Source organism: Heptranchias perlo, chromosome X (genome assembly GCF_035084215.1).
Source record: "Heptranchias perlo isolate sHepPer1 chromosome X, sHepPer1.hap1, whole genome shotgun sequence".
Lineage (NCBI taxonomy): Eukaryota > Metazoa > Chordata > Chondrichthyes > Hexanchiformes > Hexanchidae > Heptranchias > Heptranchias perlo.
This window is the reverse complement of record NC_090370.1, coordinates 5,836,627-5,857,662: the sequence shown is the minus strand read 5'-3', so window position 1 is coordinate 5,857,662 and position 21,036 is coordinate 5,836,627. Positions and strand designations below refer to the sequence as shown.

At 43.6% G+C, this 21,036-nt stretch overlaps 1 protein-coding gene across 7 annotated transcripts in view; it reads right to left on the bottom strand.

Moving 5' to 3' along the window:
• LOC137307210 (tensin-2-like) overlaps window positions 1-21,036 on the bottom strand; it is a 245,814-nt gene that overhangs the window by 85,893 nt on the left and 138,885 nt on the right. For 6 of the 7 annotated variants that reach the window (XM_067976607.1, XM_067976610.1, XM_067976608.1 and 3 more), the window contains exon 4: window positions 4,483-4,527. In XM_067976607.1, the coding sequence (XP_067832708.1) occupies window positions 4,483-4,527 (45 nt within the window). Of the gene's footprint in view, window positions 1-4,482; window positions 4,528-5,545; window positions 5,630-21,036 lie in introns of those variants that run through there. The other variant, XM_067976614.1, reaches the window with a different exon arrangement.

Genomic DNA, 21,036 nt, shown 5'->3' with positions numbered 1-21,036 from the left:
ACCTGCCAATGCTGAGAAAAGGCCAACGGTTGCCATTTTGGAGAGGGAATGAGCCTGGAGAAACTCAGCATCATCACAATGACATCGCATGCAATGTGGGGGGGGGGGTGGGGGGAGGGAGTGACATCATAATGTTTGGAAATAGGGCAGAAAAAATCCCCCACAGCTCTGCAGGGTCAATGATGGATCTTTAACACAAACTGGTCTCCAAGAGACTCAGGACATCACTCCATCTCTAGTTTTCCTTCCATCCATGTTGGAAGCACCTCCACAAAAACATGACCACGATTGGGACATTGCCATGGGAGAGTTCCGAATAAAACTAATGTTAAAGATTACAAAAAGTTTACTTTCTTTAGAGAAGGTTCGAGACACTGTCCCATTTCATTTCTATTGAGAATTCATTCCCTCAGTTCAAACAACAACTTGCATTTATATAGTGCCTATAATGTAGTAAAATGTCCCAAGGCGCTTCACAGGAGCGATTATCAGACAAAATTTGACACTGAGCCACATAAGGAGATATTAGGACAAGTGACCAAAAGCTTGGTCAAAGAGGCAGCGTCTTAAAGGAGGAGAGAGAGTTAGAGAGGTTTAGGGAGAGAATTCCAGAATTTGGGACCTATGCAGCTGAAAGCATGGCTTCCAATGGTGGGATGATAAAATTGGAGATGCGCAAGAGGCCAGAATTGGTGGAGCGCAGAGATCTGGGAGGGTTGTAGGGCTGGAGGAGGTTACAGAGAAAAGGAGGGGTGAGGCCATTGGAGGCCACTGACAGTCTTCATCATCAGATTTCCTTTTAAAATAATAAACAACAACAACAAATTAGGATCAACTTTAACATTCTCCCCCTCCCCATCCCAAAATTATCTTTGTTGCATTTTTAAAATAACTTTACTTGAATAGTAAGTCCTGATGACAATCTCAGGGAAGCATCATCGAGCCTGACAGTGTGGAGGAGCTGATCGAACATCAGGAAAGCGGTTTCTTCCCCAGTCCTTCCCTGTCCTGTGCTAGTACAGTGTGTTACAACACTCTTGGTCCAGGCTCCGTGGGTTGAGATGATAATCTCTTTTCCCAGCAGTTATAAAAGGTCGTAAGTGAAATGCAACCATGGGTAGCATTCACCCTCCCAAAAAACATACAAACGCAAGCCAGTACAAACAATGCAAAGGTCACCATAATATTAACTGGAAATACAACCACAAAGAAATTGTAGGGCAAAGTACTGGACGCCCTGCAATCGGATAAGAGGACAGGAAAAATCAAAGTGCTTTTAGATAGATTAATTCGCCAAGAATTCCCTTGGGGTTTATCCCGTTCCCCTCCCGTCACTCCGTTGGAGGTTCTGCGGAAGCTCCGTTTACACATCTATCTGGGAATTCCGCACACTGAAGTTATTCCAGCCAATTGGGAGAACCTTCTCCCGGCGATCTAATTTCACCACACAGGAGGCCATTCAGCCCACTGCACTGTGCTGGCTCTCTGAAAGAGCTATCCACTTAGTCCCATTCCCCTGTTCTTTCCCCCATACCCTTTCACCTTTTTCTTTTTCAATTATTGATTCACTTCCCTTTTAAAAGCTATTGTGCTTCCACCACCATTTCTGGTGAGAGAAAAACAAGAGAAGACAGGCAGACAGGCATGAGTAATGAGAAAATAAAGTGACTGGCTGTGAGGGCTTCAGTGACTGAGTAACAACTAATTGCCCAACTGGATAAGTGAGAAATCAATTTAGGACATCCAGATAAGTGCCTGTGTATGGCTGGGTGTCAATATACAGTGTAGGTGGGATGTTTGCATTTGACTGAGTGATGTAGACCTGCCAGTTTTTACCCCTCATGTTCAAACTCTTTTCAATAAACCTCAGCGCTTTTCTTAAATCAGACCTCACGATATTATTAACTCTCACCTACAGTCACTTTCAGCCAAGACGCGCTTTAACACGGGGCCTTTAGCTCGGATTGTGGGAGATCAGTGCCAACACGCCTGCTCCCTGTATTTAAACCACTAAATTGGTTTCTCTGACCCCAGTGGCAGAGCTGTAGGCTCACTTTTTTTGTAGATCTATGAACCTGCCTCTGTGATAAGACCAGATTTAGAAGAGTAAACACAAGGAGCCAGCGCATGTGATCTGAAATTGATAAAACCAAACGTCAAGCTAAACAAACACCAATTTAAAAGTGCCAAGGTTTACACTTGCATTCACAAAGGCAAATATAGTGACAAGTGACTGCAGTGGTGTATAAAGGGGCACCTGATAAAGGCATTCTCTAAATAAGGGAAGGATCAATAATGTCATGACATCACTGTGTTGCTAACTGCGTAGGTGTAACCATTGGTGCAGGCAGGCAGGGGGTGGGGAATTAAGGGGAATTGCCCATTATGTTCCACCTCTGCCCCCAACCAACTCTTTGTACATGGTTGCTCCCCTGACCTACTGGATTACTGCTAAAAATGTTCCACTTTTATGTAAAACTGAACTAAAGACTTGAATAGCTTGGAACTCGCCACTATTAAAAGGCAGTGCCTCGGAAAATGTACCGTCTGACCTCAGCGGCCGATAACGCGTCGTCCAAGCAGAATTTTCCGCTTTCGCAGGAAGCTGTTCCTGGTTGCTCCGGGGCAACAGATTTTGCCCAAGAACTCAAGTTAGGGTGACAATGTCTCTTTAAATGGGCAAAGTAATCAAAATCTCCATTGAAAAAATTCCAGCAAAGACTGGATGAATCATGACCAATTATAACACTCTACTTTCCTGTTACCGAACTGTATCAACAGAGTGGTGTGCTTATTGCTTTCCTTCCCAATCGCAATGTATCTGTAGACAGACTGAATAATTGCTATCTCTGTACAGCAGATATAATCCGCAGTAATAGTGATGCCCATTCAACTGTGTCTCACCGCCAGCTATCTTCAAAAAGGCCAAAGGTCCTGTTTTCCACCAAGCAGTCTGCCACATGGGACTCCTGTTACTGGCACTTAAATTTGCAGCCCAGAAAAGTAACGAGCGTGAAGTGACAATGGTTGGATTCTGCCCCAAAAATGATTTCATTTTCCTAAGAGAAACAAACCAGCTTTGTAAAATGTCGGTCCTGGCTCAAATATATTTAATGGAGAATCTGATTTCCAATTTAAAGGGACATTGGCACCTCCACCAGGGAGTCCCTGGGGACAATCAGTTTCTGAAATAAAAATTCAGTTCAAATTGCTCTGGCCATTGAGGAAAGGTGGCTTTTTTTTAAAAATTGAGAAATCTAGGTTAGGGACCAAGGCTAATAGTGTAAGGCATCACCAAGTTTATCTCCCATTGACTAGGAATGGAAGTGGGAGGTTCTAGCCCTATGGAGAATAGGAGGTAACTCAGGACAAAGTGGTTAGGTGACACCAAGCTTGGGTTTTAAAAGTCTGTAGGTTGTAGGAGGAAGGGAAAACTGAGGGAGGTGAAGCATCTCACAGTTTTAAGAGCCTCAGAAAGAATGAGTTAGAGTGAGAGAAGGTGTGATGAGTCTTGAATTCGACACTGAAGTTGCAGGGAGGAAGAAGAGTATGCAGGATGGCATACTTGCAGCTAAGGAGGAACGAGAGGAATGTTCAGAGCAGTACCGACCTTAGTATTGACAAAATAGAGAGGGACAGCTAGGAATGTGATGGAGAGAGAGAAGTTAAAGGCTAGAGATCAAAAAAAAATCACCAGGCCCACCAACTCTCCTGTGTTCAACCAGAGACCACTGCACGTATGGACTGTGCCAGTATATCCATGATGTGGAGATGCCGGTGATGGACTGGGGTTAACAATTGTAAACAATTTTACAACATCAAGTTATAGTCCAACGATTTTATTTTTAATCCCACAAGCTTGTGGGATTAAAAATAAAATCGTTGGACTATAACTTGGTGTTGTAAAATTGTTTACCAGTATATCCAGGCATTTCTCTTTCTTTTTCTCACACCTTGAGCTGTACAGATTTAATAGAGAGCTTCCATTATCATTATGGATGCTGGAATAGTCCTGCCTCCATTGCCTTCTCTTGCCCTCCAAGTGGGCTGTGAAGAGAAAAAGAGAGAAAACACAAAGAGCAAGAGAGCAAAAAAATAATGGAGAAGGAGGATAAGAGAGATTATATTAATGTCACTTGGCTGTCACCTGTAACCCACATTACGGGCTCAGCTCGTTGCTTTTAACTGTGTTTATGTATTTGTCTTGAGTCGATGCCTCAGGCATATGACTCACAACTGCAAACCTCGCACTTGTTGCACAGGTTTGAAGATCACCCATCGGATGTCAAGCAAACGGTGGCTAATGGAGGCAAACTTCAACATTGACACAACAATGGCACTAACTTGAGCCCTTGTCTGACACAAGTAGGATTAACAGCACAGAAATCAATTGTAGAGATAAAATTCTAGGATAAGCAACTGCTCATATAAACAGGTAATGGTCCTGTCTTTCTTGCTCGTATAGATTGCCAGGGTACTTACAAGTTCCAGGCTGCGTGGGGCTGGAGGCACACAGATGGTCATTACCTGCAAAACACAAAAAGATCAAAGGTCGTGATCATTTAGAAATAAATTTATAATGAAAATTAGCTAGACAACAAGCTCATCCCGTTTATTTTATTCCAGCACTTCAGGCTCACCACCTCTTCCCAAATCCTGGAAGTCAAGTTGAGCGTTAAAGGTGCCAAAGAAAATATTTTCCCTCCACCCGGCACATCATGAGAGCCTTGAGCGTATAGAATCACAGAAAGATTACAGCACAGAAGGAGGTCATTCGGCCCATCGAGTCCGCGCCGGCTCTATGCAAGAGCAATCCAGCTAGTCCCACTCCCCCGCCCTTTCCCCGTAGCCCTGCAAATTTTTTCCTTTCAAGTACTTATCCAGTTCCCTTTTGAAGGCCATGATTGAATCTGCCTCCACCACCTCCTCGGGCAGTGCATTCCAGATCCTAACCACTCGCTGTGTAAAAATGTTTTTCCTCATGTCACCTTTGGTTCTTTTGCCAATCACCTTAAATCTGTGTCCTCTGGTTCTTGACCCTTCCGCCAATGGGAACAGTTTCTCTCTATCTTCTCTTTAAAGGCCGCCCACTGTTCAATTACAGTTTTGCCTGCCAATCTTTGATTCCAATTTACCCGGGCCAGATCTGTTCTCATCCCATTGAAATTGGCCCTCCTCCAATTTAGTATTTTTACTTTAGAGTGGTCCGTGTCCTTTTCCATAGCTAGTCTAAACCTTATGATACTATGTATAATTAACTCTGTCCCTGTAGCCTTGATCCTTTATTTAGCTGGTACTGAAAAAACGCAAAAGGTTTGACGCACAGGCTATCTGTAAAAATTTATTTTGCACATTTCTTTTACCAAACATTCTTCCTTTCTTTTCTCTCCTCTCCTGAAGGTGCTGACACTTGCTGGACTACAGTCTCATGGGTGATGGACACCCTCCAGTACCTCACCCAAGTGGCTATGAGTGAGCCTGGGCAGCGCGTGTTGGCAGGCTACGCTGTAGAGGGCATCACAACCGAACTCGATCCTGTCCTTACCCAATGTGACCAGGAGCAGGATTCCTGGCTGATTTCTCCTCTCTAATCCATGAGAGCTGAGGCCAATTGTAGTACAACTCCTGTCACCACAGACTGGGGGTCGAACTACAGCCTGGAAATGACTGTGAGTGATGTTATTGTAGGAATGTTTAATGTACTCGGATCAAATTCCTCTCTCCGCCAAAGTGAAAGTACAATGTACTAACTAAACTAACTAAAATGGGTTAATGCCTCTGCTAAAATAGCAGAGAGGGGATTTAATATGAACGTGTTAAGCATTTGGTCGATAACATCACTTAGTCATATTTCTAACACTGACTATTTTAAAGCAGAACTAGAAAATTGCACAGGACCAAAGAACAGTTCGTTCTTCACAGTATTTCACTCAGGAACTAGAGTGAAAGTAGCAATGAAAAGTGTATTAGAAGATGTTTTTCACTGCAATCGTAAAGTATTAACAGCGGTGCTAGTTAATCAGTCCTTCAGTTAAGAAAGTTCTACCCAATTATAGCAATGAGTTTAGCTAATCCAGTGAAACAATCAAAGGTTTTTTGATTGTCATCATTTACATAAAGTATGTGATTAAATATTGAAAAGTCCCTATCCCAAAATACACTTGTATAAAGCCAAGTGAAATCAGCCCAGGGGGCAGACTAGCTGAGCAGCACTGAGAGTCACTGGGGGTTTTTGGGCTGAAAAACTCAGGGCCTTTTCTGTTGAATAATCGCTGATGCCATAATCAAAATGTTCTTTGATCAATGTGTGGTGCTTGTACCAGGGCACTGTGCAAAACGTCTGACCAATGAATCTGAACCAGTGAAACAATGTTATTGATTTGCATTGTAAATGTTCAATATGTGAACATTCGCTCCCTTCACCACCGGCGTACAGTGGCTGCAGTGTGTACCATCCACAGGATGCACTGCAGCAACTCGCCAAGGCTTCTTCAACAGCACCTCCCAAACCCGCGACCTCTACCACCTAGAAGGACAAGAGCAGCAGGTACATGGGAACAACACCACCTGCATGTTCCCCTCCAAGTCACACACCATCCCAACTTGCAAATATATCACCGTTCCTTCATCGTCACTGAGTCAAAATCCTGGAATTCCCTTCCTAACAGCACTGTGGGAGAACCTTCACCACACGGACTGCAGCGGTTCAAGAAGGCGGCTCACCACCTTCTCAAGGGCAATTAGGGATGGGCAATAAATGCCGGCCTCACCAGCGACGCCCACATCCCATGAACGAATAAATAAATAAAAGGCTTGTTTTCAAGTGTGTCATGTGGTCTATCAGCTCTTTTGACAATAAAGCACAAACTGTAAAAAAAAAATTGGCCCTCAGAGGCCACTAAAATTTCGCATAATTCCTTACAGAATGCACTTTTTTCCCCTAAATAAATGTTGTTGATATTTTTGTGCTCATCATCTCTCCAACCTTAAGCCTGGCCTTAGTAAAGCACCTCTGCCATCATTTGGTTGTTCCAAGCAAAGTTGCCAATTTTGTTCCAACTTGTGGAAAGTTCTCTGCTGTGGTCCCACACCCGCTAGGAACTGGGTTGAGAATGCCTGGCATCTTTTCAGTAATGAATCTCACATCCAACAATCTGGGCTGAAATCAAACCCAGGATGCCAAAGTGAAAAGACAATGTACGAACTCATTACACCACTCAGCCCCCTCACCATTTTTTGTTTTCATTTGTAGGTCTTCATGAACTCTAACGGGAGCAGTAATACCGAGTGATGTAATAACCATTCTACAAAAATTATCTGCCCAATAATTCAGTGCAATTACAGGATTTACACTGGGGCCAAGGGCCATAATGCAGGACACTGCCAAGGTTGAAATGGGTAGGAGAGCAGGGTAGGTAAATTAAGAATCAATGATTAAGTGACACCAAGTTTGGGTTTTAAAAGATTGTCAATTGTAGAAAGAAAGGAAGACTAAAGGAAGTAAAGGAATTCCAACATTTTCTGGGAAAGAATGAGTGAGTGTATGAAACTGTGGGATGAATACTGATTTCAACAGTGAGGGTGCTGGCAGGAGGAAGAGTGTGTAGGGTGGGGTATTTGGAATTTATGAGGAGGAAAAGAGGACAGTTGCGAGGAATAGTGACCATAGTAATATTGAGCAATCTGGATGGTTCATGTAGGACTTTCAAACTAAATACAAGCGCAAATTTTGTAGGTCTTTTTCAAAACACCCAGGGTGATTTAACTGGAAACTTATCCTGTTATCAGCATCTCTGAAAAACAGTTCCATCATCAACCTCCGTTCCCCCATCCAGGTCTCACTCATTGGGAGTGAAAACAACAACTTGAGGTTTCACTGCTTAGATTTTTCTGACTCTGCTTCGAAGTTTGTTCTGTCTACGAGAGGTCTAGGTAAATGTTTACCACATAGAGCAGATGTTGCGTGCTGTCTGCTATGCTGCACTTTGTAAAAGCAAAAATACCCTGTCACACTTCAATACAACTGTGACTTACTGACGAGACACTTTAAACATGAGATCGTTGCAATGCGCCAACAAGGAGGTGGATTTCACAAGTGCTGTAAAATCCAGTGTACAACTCACACCAGAGTGTAGGTCGCATCCCTTTTTTAAAGTAAGTTGGTGTTCAATTGCCTTGGTGTGCAAATTGCTTTCTTATACTTAAAGGGCTTCAAAACATATAATCATACAGCCCAGAAGGAGGCCATTTGGCCCATCATGCCCGTGCCAGCTCTTTGTAAGAGCTATCCAATTAGTCTCCTCCGCTCTTTCCCCATAGCCCTGCAAATATTTCCTTTTCAAGTATTTATCCAATTCCCTTTTGAAAGTTACTATTGAATCTGCTTCCACCACCCTTTCAGGCAGCGCATTCCAGATCGTAACAACTCGCTGCTTAAAAAAAATTTCTCATCTCCCCTCTGGTTCTTTTGCCAATTACCTTGAATCTGTGTCCTCTGGTTACCGACCCTCCTGCCAGTGGAAACCGTTTCTCCTTATTTACTCTATCAAAACCCCTCATGATTTTGAACACCTCTATTAAATCTCCCCTTAACATTCTCTGCTCCAAGGAGACCAACCCCAGTTTCTCCAGTCTCTTCACATAACTGAAGTTCCTCATCCCTGGTACCATTCTATATTCTATATGTGGCACATACACCGGATATATACAGAAATACATACATAGATACATACACCGGATTTTATAGCAGGTCTTTGATCAACATGATCAGTTTAATCCACAGCAACTCAACGCACATTGTAGATACGCAACTGTACTTTCACACCACAAACAAGAGTTTTTAAAGACAGACCCACAGTGCAGGCCACTACCACGGTTGAAATAAACAGAAGACAAGGTCAATCAAATAGTAGTGGTTAGGTGACACGAAGCTTGGGATTTAAAAACTTGTAGATGGGAGCAAGAAAGGAAGATTGAGGGAGGTGATGAGTTCCACACCTTTGAGGTCCTGGGAAAGAGTAGGTAACAACACAATGAGGAAGCAAGGAGGACAAAGAGGTGTAAGGATGGTGTATTTGGAGGCTTACTTGGAACTCTGCCCCGTATGCAGATATTGACATGCAGAATTAAGCATCACTTCTGAACCAGGCTACTCTGGTTTTGGTGAATGGTTTTGTCATCAATGTGAGGGATGTTAGTGCTAGGGAACAGAACACTTTTCTATACTTTTGATATCCAGTGTTTTCATCAAGCAACTTGATGCAGCCCAGGCCAGATGCAGAGAAAATCTCTCTCAAGTCTAGCTCAACAATGTGGCTTAAATTGAACCCAGGGGCATCATCACATTTTCAATTTCCTTGTGGCCTCTGTGAGTGAAACTAGCAATTTAGTGCCAACTCGTGCTAAATTATGGGCGGTTTTGTGCGTTGGTCAGTGCCACTGGGAATTAGATTCACACTGCCCCAATTCCTTTCCCTTAGGATCCTTACATTCAGTAGAGGGAGGACATTTTCATCCCTTCAGTTTAAATTCAATTTTAACTCAAGAGGTGAAAAGACGACGTACTAACCTATTGAACCACCCACTCAATAGTTTTTCTTTGGTTAGAAAAAGAGTAAAAACAATTCATCTACATTGAGCAGGCCAATATTCACTTTGTTTTGTGAGTTCACTCCAAAACCAGTGACCCAGGCGTGATGTACCTCTAATATTTTTCTTGTATTTGGCTGTTTGCACTTTGATTTCATTCAATAGTTGTTGAGATGTTTGACAGAATAAACGCTGTGTTCTGTTTATAGAACCTCATACATCCATCTACAGGGCATTAATAAAACGGAAATCAAACCCAGACAGAGAGCTCTTTCAGTTACAGTGTGTTATGTCTGACTCTCTCCACCTGACTTGGCTTTACTTCATACCATCATTGAAAGAAGCCCCTTAAAAACTCCTCTCTGGGTGTTCTCCAGGTAGAAAGGAGTTGAAGCTTATTTCTCCAAAGTGCATCCCCTTTGGCATTGTTTTGTAATGGATTAGTAACTTATCTGGATCAATCACATGAATGGGTTATGTAGTTAGATATCAAGAAGGGAACAGCTGCCAACAGGAGATGGAGGTGACAATGGAACCTAGGTTGAAATCCACCTCAAACTGATGGACCTTTCTCTGAAGGCTGCAAGAGTGCTACATGTTCTGAGTTTGGGTTGTCTCAATCTAGTTCCCAGTAGCTGCAAGTCCACAGCATAAAACTGGCCACAATTTGGTCATAATTGGGACTAAACTGAAGTTCTTTCTTTCTATTACCTATCCCCTTTGTACCTCCCATGTCTCCCTGTTTAATTCTGTCCTTTGTGCTGCTCTCAACATACTTCCCTGAAACTTAAACCCCTCCAAAGATTAACATTTAAATGAATTCCATAACATTTTTTAAATTAAAGGGATCCTCCGGCCAAGCCCTGAACTTGAATTACTTCCTACATAAAATACGATCCTACCCTTGGGAAGGAGATAATATGTTAAGAATCAAAATCAATAATTCATATTTGAAACATCAATTGAACTTTCAAAGTATATACAGGCACAGAGATGGGTGTCAGTGAGTTACAAAGTAATAACTCAAATCAAGCAACCTCCAACAATGTCGTAACTGGCGAGAGCAAAACTCAGCAGAAACCTGAGATTAATCAGTGCCTTAAACTCACTCCAGCTCCTTCTAATTCTTTATAATATATAAAGTAAATGGTTTATTTCTTCCAAGCAAAAACCCCATTAACTTTTTTAACCACTATTCAGTGGGTGTAATGACGGCAGTGATGTAGCAACTGACAGCTTTATTTTAAGGGATGTTTTTGTTCCATTTTGTGCTGGTCAGTACCAATCCCGACTGTCACTCATGCTGATGACATTCAAAACGCAGGGTGACTAAGTTTATTGTGAAATTATTATGCAGTAATCAACTGCAAATATCCATCGCCACTACATATTACTTAGAGAATAAGGACTCCCTAGGAGTGATTACAAAACAGTTATCTCATCCTGGGGAGGGGTTCAGATGACATTGTAAACCATGAGACCAGTAGCTGTTATGTTGGAGGCCAATAGCTGGACCTCTGCGTCACTGATTTGCAATGTTAATAAGTATAATGTATTCACTGTCAATTTATTGAGTGATAATCAACAGTTCCTTGTCATCTGAAGGACCACACCTCCAGCTTTCAATGCCTTTTCTCACCTGTAGCGTCCAACCCTTTTTCTCCATCACATTTTCTTGTCTCTCTATTTTATTGATGCTATATGGCCATTGCCTCTCCGAATATTCCTCTTGTTCCTCCAAACACTCTTCTTCCTCTGTGCACCCTCACTGTCTTAAAATTAAGACTCATAAGAACATAAGAAATAGGAGCAGGATTAGGCCATACGGCCCCTCAAGCCTGCTTCTCACACAGTCTCTCGCTCTAACCCATTCTTTCCCAGGAACTCAAAACCATGGAATTCCTCACCTGCCTCAGTCGTTCCTTCCTCCTGAAACCTACACAGTTTGCAAAGCCCAAGCTTGGCATCACTTCATCACTACTTGGTTTACTTTGTCATCTCTCCTACTCTCCTTAACCTTGTGGTGTCCTGCAGTATGGACGTTGGCCCTTCACCGGGCTTCTCAATTTTTAAAAAATGGTAACTAGGAAATAATAGTCATTATAATATAATACTGTACCACTGATATTATGAACCTGCTTGTCTCTTTTTGAACTCCGGAAAGAAGAATGCAGTTGGGAAAACCAAAATATGTGGAATATTCTCTGTTAATCCTTTCAATGCCAACAAATATGCAGTGGGGAAAATGTGTATATCTTCTCTAGTCTGAGCCATAGAAAGGAAACTAAAGCAGGCAAATGATGACCTCAATGAACAGCACCCAAACTGGATGTACGCCTAACTCTGATCACTAGTTCAGTACACAGGCACTAAACACCGTTTCAATGCTCCATCCTGAGGAGCTCTGTTATGGTGGTGCATTGTCCAGACATGCTTAGTCTAATATATCTGGAATGGCAACTATGAAAAGCATGACTGAACACCTCAAGCAAACTGGGAGGTCACCAGCTGCAAAATATCCACTGTGGGGAAAAAAAAGGAGATTTTTGCAAAACGGCATCTGTTTCTTGCTCCCAGGTTTAGGGCATGAAACCATTTCATTTTCTCCCTGGCCAATAGACTAACTGTAGCTGAGAAGATGGCCAGATAACATACTCCTGATTTTCTTCCCCTCCTCTGATGAGGGGGCTGACTGTTGCTGGAGTTACGGTTCCATGGGTGCCAGCAGCCGTCCTGTACCTCACCATTCTTCATCTATGAGCCTAGACAGTGAATTCTCTGCAGGCTATTCACTCTTGGAGGGCATCACAGCTGGAACTGACTCTCTTCTCACCCGCTATCAGACGCTTTCCAGCAGGAGTCACTAGATAGCAATCAGGAGCGGCAACCCTGGCTGATTTTCCCCCTCCTTGGCCCAGGGGATGCTGAATTCAATTGCAATGCCTCAATTGCTGCTCCAGCTCAAATCACTTAACTCAGAACAAATCAGGAAATGAACCTGGGACCTTCTAATCTGTATGGTTCAATCTGGGTGCCGACCTTATCTGCAATCTTAGCTGACAGCTAGCTGACAGGAAGTGCAGTTCTGTAAGGGTGTCCCCAGTGTTTAGCTCCCCCGAGATGCACGGCTGCATCTAACAACACTGCTGAGAACTGGCAAAACTCATCCAAACAAGGACTGAGAAGTGAAGCTTCAGTCATGGCTGGAATACAAAGTTATGACTCTATAAATCAGAAGCCCTCTGTTCTACTGCGAGGGTAGCCAGTTTCATTATTGACCTGAATTAAAATTTGAAAGGCTAGAAATCTCACTTGGTGATAAGTGTTAATTGTTTGTCTGCTGTTAAGTCTTATAACGTTCCTTTGTCTGCTATTTTAACAACGCCGTCAGCCAGTTTATTTTATCACGAAGACTCTTACGACTTCTGTGAGGCTGGAAGAGGATTTGGTTTCCACATAGCAAGTTAACAGTCTCTATTAGACTTTGAACTTTCTTGATTTACCTGATCTTCTCTCTTACTGTTTTCAAACTTGCCGATGGCCTTGCGATAGGCTTCGGCCCTTCCCAGTTTTCTTAATTAAAAGAACAAACTGGACACCAAGATTTGCCACTGAATCACACTCTTCAAAACTACAAGAACAAACTGCTTTTGTCACATTGCTTGAGCACTTGATCTCCTGATTGAGTAAAGTCGAAATAATAGATGGTCAGGGATGAAGTACAGACTTGTATGTGGTCTCATATCGATTGTGTACATGCCAAAACCAATGAAGGATCCCATGAACATCTGTAATTTATCTTTGATATTCGGTATAATGTGTACAAGGTACTATTTCTTTCTCGCTTCCATTTGTGGGGTGAGGTGGCTGCACAACAGGAGAAGGTGCATGTAATGCAGGAGGTAAGAAGTGCAAAAGAACAATAACTATTTGAAGTCAATGGTCCAGAATTCTAGAAAAATAATAAAATAAAGGAATATTCAGTCATCTTGAAGCAATGGCCTTGGTCATAGGCCTCTATTCGGGCCTGTTGTTCAGCTGCATGTTTTTTTTAAAGTGGTCAGCTTTTCCAAGTTTTGTAGGTTGGATGTATGAACATACATACTGGGAGTCTGGGAGCGTAGTATTGGCACGCTACGCTGTTTTATCTGGTTAAACCCCAACAGTACCCCTGCTCACACTTGGGGTTCGGCTCTGCCAACTTGCACCCAAGCTCTCTCTCTCGAGTTAGGTAAGTGGGCTGTGTCCCACAGTGAGAGGGTGCGCACTTCACATCAAGCAAACAGAGACTTCAGCTGTGTGGATTTCTCAGTGGCTTGGTTTGGGGATACTTAAAGATGGTTTGGGGTTTTCTCATGTGTCAGACACCTGGCTGACCAAAAAAAAACAAAGTGGGCAGTGCATTTAGCAACTGAGCCGTGGGAGTCCATAAAATACTTTGTAAAGTCAAACAACCTAACTGTTCACATTGTCAAGTGATCCATAACTGTGTGAAAAAGCAAACGTCACTTTTGATAACAGATCTTTTACAACTTGTTATTGAAGTATAAACACAAAATCTTTTAAAACTCCTTTTTGAAGTAGATTTTCTCTGCCCCAATCTTAGCTTTATCTGGCGGCTGTTTGAACCTGGTATCATTACTTCAGAAGCCATTCTTAATTGCTGTTTATCTGTGCACCTAACTTTACATGTTTTTTCTCTTGTTATCAACTCACCTTTCTTCTTTCTGACTCAGCTGGAACTTCTCTCATCCCGTCTTCCAGTTAGCTTGCTGCTTAATACCGCAGTAATCAAAAATAAATCACAGGATTGAGACTTGCCTTTCGAGATCGTTCAGTAAGTGCGGCTCCCTCTCCATTCACTGACATGACTGCAGGATAAGCACATACACCAGGTGATGGAACATGTTGCCTGCTGCTCCAACCCCTGGTGTTGTAACAATGTTTACCTGCCGCTGTTTGCACGAGTTCAGTTGCCTGCCAACCTGCAGACAGCTTTAACCCACTGAATCACGAATAAAAGCTGATGTCCACGCAGCCTGGGAAAGATAGTTGATGTTTTCTCCTATGGCTGTTGTTAAAGTGTTTTCATCCTCTGCTGAGTGAAGGACCTTTGTTGTGACAGACTGGTGTATTCATACAATCTGGCAAGGTTTTTGGACAGATATAGCAAATTTTATCCACCTTAAAACCCAATGTGCAATTTGCACTCGAGTAAAATCACTCGACAGCAACAACTTGCCTTTATATAACACCTTTAACGTAGGTAAACATCCTAAGGCACTTCACAGGAGAGTAATCAGACAAAAATGGACACCGAGCCTATTTTCCTATGTTATCACTCACAATAAGCCGGACAATACTCTGGACAATAATCTGTTTGATAAGGGCATAGGCATTATAATACACAATACATTATTCTGCTGCTAAGGGAACGTCGTAAGAACATAAGAAATAGGAGCAGGAGTATGTCATCCGGCCCCTCGAGCCTGCTCCGCCATTCGACAAGATCATGGCTGATCTTCTACCTCAACACCATTTTCCTGCACTATCCCCATATCGTTTGATGCCTTTAATATCTAGAAATTTATCGATCTCTGTTTTGAATGTACTCAATGACTGAGCCTCCACAGTCCTCTGGGGTAGAGAATTCCAAAGATTCACCACCTTCTGAGTGAAGAAATTTCTCCTCAGCTCAGTCCTAAATGGCCTATCCTTTATTCTGAGACTGTGACCCCTGATTCTAGATTCCCCAGCCAGGGGAAACATCCTCCCTGCATCTACCCTGTCGAGCCCTGTAAGAATTTTGTATGTTTCAATGAGATCACCTCTCATTCTTCTAAACTCCAGAGAATACAGGCCTAGTCTACTCAATCTCTCCTCATACGACAATCCCGCCATCCCAGGAATCAGTCTGGTGAATCTTTGTTGCACTCCCTCTATGCCAAGTATATCCTTTCTTAGGTAAGGAGACCAAAATTGTACACAATACTCCTGGTGCGGTCTCACCAAGGCCCTGTATAATTGCAGTAAGACATCTCTACTCCTGTACTCCTGTAATAAAGGCCAACATACAATTTGCCTTCCTAATTGCTTGCTGCACCTGCATGTTAGCTTTCAGTGACTCATGAGTGTGCACGAGGATAGAGGGCAGTGGCTTTTTGTCACATCCTGTGTTTGATTAGAGGATATTTTCTGTTGCAAGAGAACTTTCTCCTAAATCAGCAGGAAATGCCTGGCTTTGGTTCACTTTGTAATTTTTCTTATACATGCAACACAGAAATTTGCATGTGCGACAGCTGAAGAGTGAGAGGCACCACAAAATGTTTGTATAATATTAAATGACACGGTGTGTAAACCACCTCCATAGAGCAAGGAACAGGTGACAGGAAGATGGTGAAGCAGTAGGATGCAGGTTCATGTCCACTGTTACTGATCTGAAGTCGTGCCATCGTGGAGGAGGGACATGGTGCTGAGGTCTGGCTGTGCGCTACAGGGGAACAGACTGGCACAGGCTTGAGAGCATTCAGCCTGTCGGTCCTTTCACCAGAGTGGGTGGGATTGGAGGCTTGAGGGGACAAAATAACTCACAAAACAAAAGGAGGGCAGAGAAAATATAAACTCATGAAACATATTGTACCTTATTTGCAGGTCCTGCCGCAGTGTTCCTTGCTGCACTTTGTTTGCATGGAAGTGTATGTCCTACAGCACACACAGTGGGATCTCCATTAATTACACTCCCAATATCCACACTTGATTGTTTACCAGGATTTACACATTCGACCTGAAGAGCAGTGGGAGCTAGAACTGCCAGAATTTCTTTCAAAAACTCTGTTTAAAATTAAAATAAGAGATCTGCAAGAGGTTCATTTAAAACATCTGTTGCAGGAAAACATGAGGATTCCTGATTATCTGCCAATTTCCAGCATACGTCTGTGCCACAAAGTACTAATAACCTGCTGACAACCCCCACCCCCACTCACACCCCTCCCCCCACTCACACCCCTCCCCCCACTCCCCCACCCCCCCCCACTCACACCCCTCCCCCCACTCCCCCCCACACCCCACCCCCCTCCCCCACTCACCCACTCACACCCCTCCCCACTCAGACACCTCCCCCCACCCCCCCCCACTCCCACCCCTCCCCCCCACCCCTCCCACCCACACCTCTCCCCCCCACCCCCCCAACCCCCCTCCCACCCACACCCCTCCCCCCACTCCCCCACTCACACCCCTCCCCCCACTCCCCCACTCACACCCCTCCCCCCACTCCCCCACTCACACCCCTCCCCCCACTCCCCCACTCACACCCCTCCCCCCACTCCCCCACTCACACCCATCCCCCCACCCCCACTCACACCCCTCCCCCCACTCCCCCACTCACACCCCTCCCCCCACTCCCCCACTCACACCCATCCCCCCACTCCCCCACTCACACCCATCCCCCCACTCCCCCACTCGCACCCCTCCCCCCTCCACTCACACCCCTCCTCCACCCCTCCTCCACCTCCCCCCCCACTCACACAGTGAATCACGTATGTGCTTTTTGCTTTGATCTAATGACATGGCATTCTAATTTCTTGGTATTATATTTTTGGGTGAATTTCTATGTAAACCATGCTATGGGATACCAGGTCCTGGAAATGAAACATTCTTCCAGTGTCAGCAGCCAGTACTGACAGGGCAGGTATCGTACAGTCAGCCGATCTCCCTCTATTTTATCTCGACCTTAAAAAAAGAACACCTCAAACTTTTACGTTTCCCACACCAGCAATCTTTATATCCTCACGATGAAATATCGCCAATTTGATGTCAGTTTGTGGCAAATTGAGAGCATATTTGTGCCTTGGGCCCTCATCCAGTCGGAACTGGGTTAAGATTGGGATCCTTACAGTCAGCAGAAAGAGATTTTTATTCCATGAGACTGAGCGGGATTTGATTTGAACCCAGGTAACCAAAGTGACAGAACAGTGTAAAACTCCACTGTGTCACCTAATCGCTGCCTCCTAATTTCTAACCTCAGATCTTTAATGAAGCTTCCTGATGCAAGACAAGTTAAACAGGAGCTCGCTCCCACACAGTCTGTCTGCTTTAGGTCTCCCTGCTTGCTGCAGCATTGAGACAAACAGATCCTGGTAAGTTTGATCCATTGATGGTGAAATCAAATTTTAAACTACATCATTCTATTACTGACATACTTTGTAAAATTTATTGTACTGTGATTGCCATACTGAAGTTTGGGACCAGACTAAGTCTTGACCAGAACGACTGTTTGTAACTATCTGAAAATAAAGTTACAATTTACATTACAGATTCTGTTTATTCCATGAAGTTTATTCTATGAAGTGTAAAAACTGGGTAATGTGATGTTTAAAAAACTCGGAAGAACTTTTTTTAAAACTGAGCTAGGCAGACCAGGAAAGTCCCAGATATGATCCCTGCACTGTGCTGAGGTAACTCATTTCAAATGGTTGGAGTTACAATTGGTCTCAGTGCACCCATACAGACAAAAGAAAGGAGATTGATATCCAGTGACTCCATTGGAAAGTGCAGGTGTGTGGATATCAGGTGAGGACAGGACCAGGCCCTCTGACCACTCAATATCCTGCTGACACTCACACATGAAGAATGATTTCTTTTGCAGAGAGCTCCCATTGTGCAGGGGACTGCACTGCAGTATGAGTTACTGACTTCAGGGGTGCAGGGTGGGTGGGACCTGGAGGGACGATCACTGAGTTTGATCCGTCTCAATCTAGTTTCCTGCTGGGAGCACAGTAAAAAAAATCTCTCACACCCACAGAAGCCACACGGCCAAAATGGAAATATACAACCAACGTTTCGGTGGCAGAGTGGGAGCAGATCCGAGGAAATTCCCGGCCTGGAAGTTGGTGGTGCAACCAGGGTGAGGGAAATCACCTTCAGCAGAAGGTTCAGTGAGTGCACTCATTGAGTACAAGAGGCCACTGCTGTACGGTGCTTCCTTAGGTCTATACAGTATAGTGTTTCCTGAATACATTTTTTGGTGAATTTTTGTGCTCATTAAAGTTAGCACTGGGAAGCAGAATACTTTCCCATTCTGGGCTACTGGTGTCAGCATTAAGCACTCCCAGCTCTGCCCCAACAATCTGTCTTATCCATAACCTCAAACACCCCTACTTCACAGGCATGATAGTTTCCTTTCCCATCAGCCATTCTTGTGACCCACCTGAAGGACATTGCCACTTTGTACCAGTTTTGTGCTGTGGCCTCATGCCTCTAGGAGCTGGCCTGAGGCTGCCAGACTCATTTCACACTGGACCCTTACAAACAGCACACAGAGTGGGCTTTCATCCCCTCAGTTTGGAATGGTTGTAGAGGCAAAAAGGACAGTGCACTAACCCACCATACCAACCAGACCTTCATGTAGCATACGGTCTGTCCAGGTTCAGACAGAATAACAGTCTCCCACCATACAGTGTTTATTCGAATTCAAACTGTTTATCCAGCTTCATACAGCACAATGTTCATTGAGGTCCCCACAGAGTACTGTTTGCCCAGGCTTACAGGTTCATACAGCGCACTATCAAGGTTCCTGCAGTATGGTGTTTATCCGGTTTTATTTAGTACTTGGTTTATCCACTTTCATACAGTATACTGTTTATCCAATTTCTCATATAAATAGTTTGCTATCTCTAGTTTATATTTGTAGAGGCTTTCCAAAAATTATTCAATACTCATTTGATCCTTCTGAAGCTCAGTTTAAAAAAGCAGATGTTTGAATTAAGGTTTTAAAATTACCTCGAGTCTCGTTCATCTGCAAACCAAACTCCTCTGTGGAACATATTCAGAACTGAAGGACTGCATTGATTTAGGGCTCTTATTTCATCAATTTATGATCATTGCTGGTTGCAAAATATCTTGTCACTGACCACATTACTCCGAAGTAAAGCCATGTGAAAGATCCACAAAGAGAGATCACCCCCAACTTAAAAACAATGTCAGAATTAAAGAAACAACATCCTATTTTGTTGCAGAATTAGTGGAACTCACTTGTAGATGAACTCTTAATATTGTGAAACTCCATTTAGAGTGAAAAATGCATGTGCCTCAATTCAGTTGCCATGGGAATAGATGGATACACTGTTCAGTTCCAACAAATTTAATACCCACTTAGAGTAAAAATCTGAGTACTTATTTCCCTTGTTTTCCCACAAAGAACAGTGGAATTTCAGCCCATTTGATAGAACGCAGCAAAGTATTCCATCTGGGGAGGGAGAAACAGAAATAGTGTAGATTGTTCCATTTCAATCAAGACTCCTGCCAGCTGATTGTGGAACAGCGCTAACAATAATATTGAATCAAGCCTGCCAAACCATCAAAGCACCCACCAACACAGAGACCTACCAAACTAACAGCAAAATATCCACCAACCCAACACCAAGTGACCCACCAAGGCAACCAGGGACCCACAAAACCAATCTCAAGAGACCTAGCAAACTAACAAGGGACCCACCCCATCCCAACAAGGGACCCAACAAACCAACATCAAAGAGAGCCAACAACCAGTAAGAGCACCACAAACCCAACAAAAGACTCAACAAGCCAACAAGAGACCCATCAAACCAACACCAAAAGGCCTAACAAACTGCTGGCCAAACTAACAACAAGGGAGCCACCAAGGGCCTCAGCAAAGAAACACAGACCAACAGCAAGGGAGGTACCAAAGAGCTCAACAAACTATCACCAAGAGATCCATCAAGGAGCCCACCAAACCAACAGCAAGGGAGCCACCAAGAGGCTCAGCAAAAAAACACCGGGAAGCACCAAACCAACAAGAGACCCAGCAGGACTAATTGGACAGCTCTTTCAAAGAGCCAGCACACGCGTGATGGGCTGAATGGCCTCCTCTTGTGCTGTATGATACTATGAAGCCCATTAAAACAGATTGGAAACTACCAAGGATCTTACCAAACCAACAGCAAAGGAGCCACAAAATGCCTTACCAAACCAACGGCAAGAAACTAAAGAGATTTTATAACGTCCAAATGGTGTTTTGTCAAGACCCAGTTTCTTTTTGTCAAATCTAATTTAAACCTTCTCAAAAGCATCTAAGATTGCAGCCAATTTGTCAACATGTTCACACCAGGATAAAAGTAACCGCTTGAAAATGATGACCCCTTTAATTTCCGGTAGATAAGCACATTTAGTGACTACATTCTTTTATCTGAAATAGTTTATTAAAAAAAGCAGAAAAAAATAAGAATCAAATTTGCATTCAAAGTGTTCTGGATGAACAGGGCATTTTATACCAACTGATGTTATCTGGTCAAAGCTATTGGGGCAGATGCATCACTTTCTTCTTCGACAGCACCTCCCAACCCCGCGACCTCTACCTCCTAGAAGGACAAGAGCAGCAGGCACATGGGAACAACACCACCTGCACGTTCCCCTCCAAGTCACACACCATCC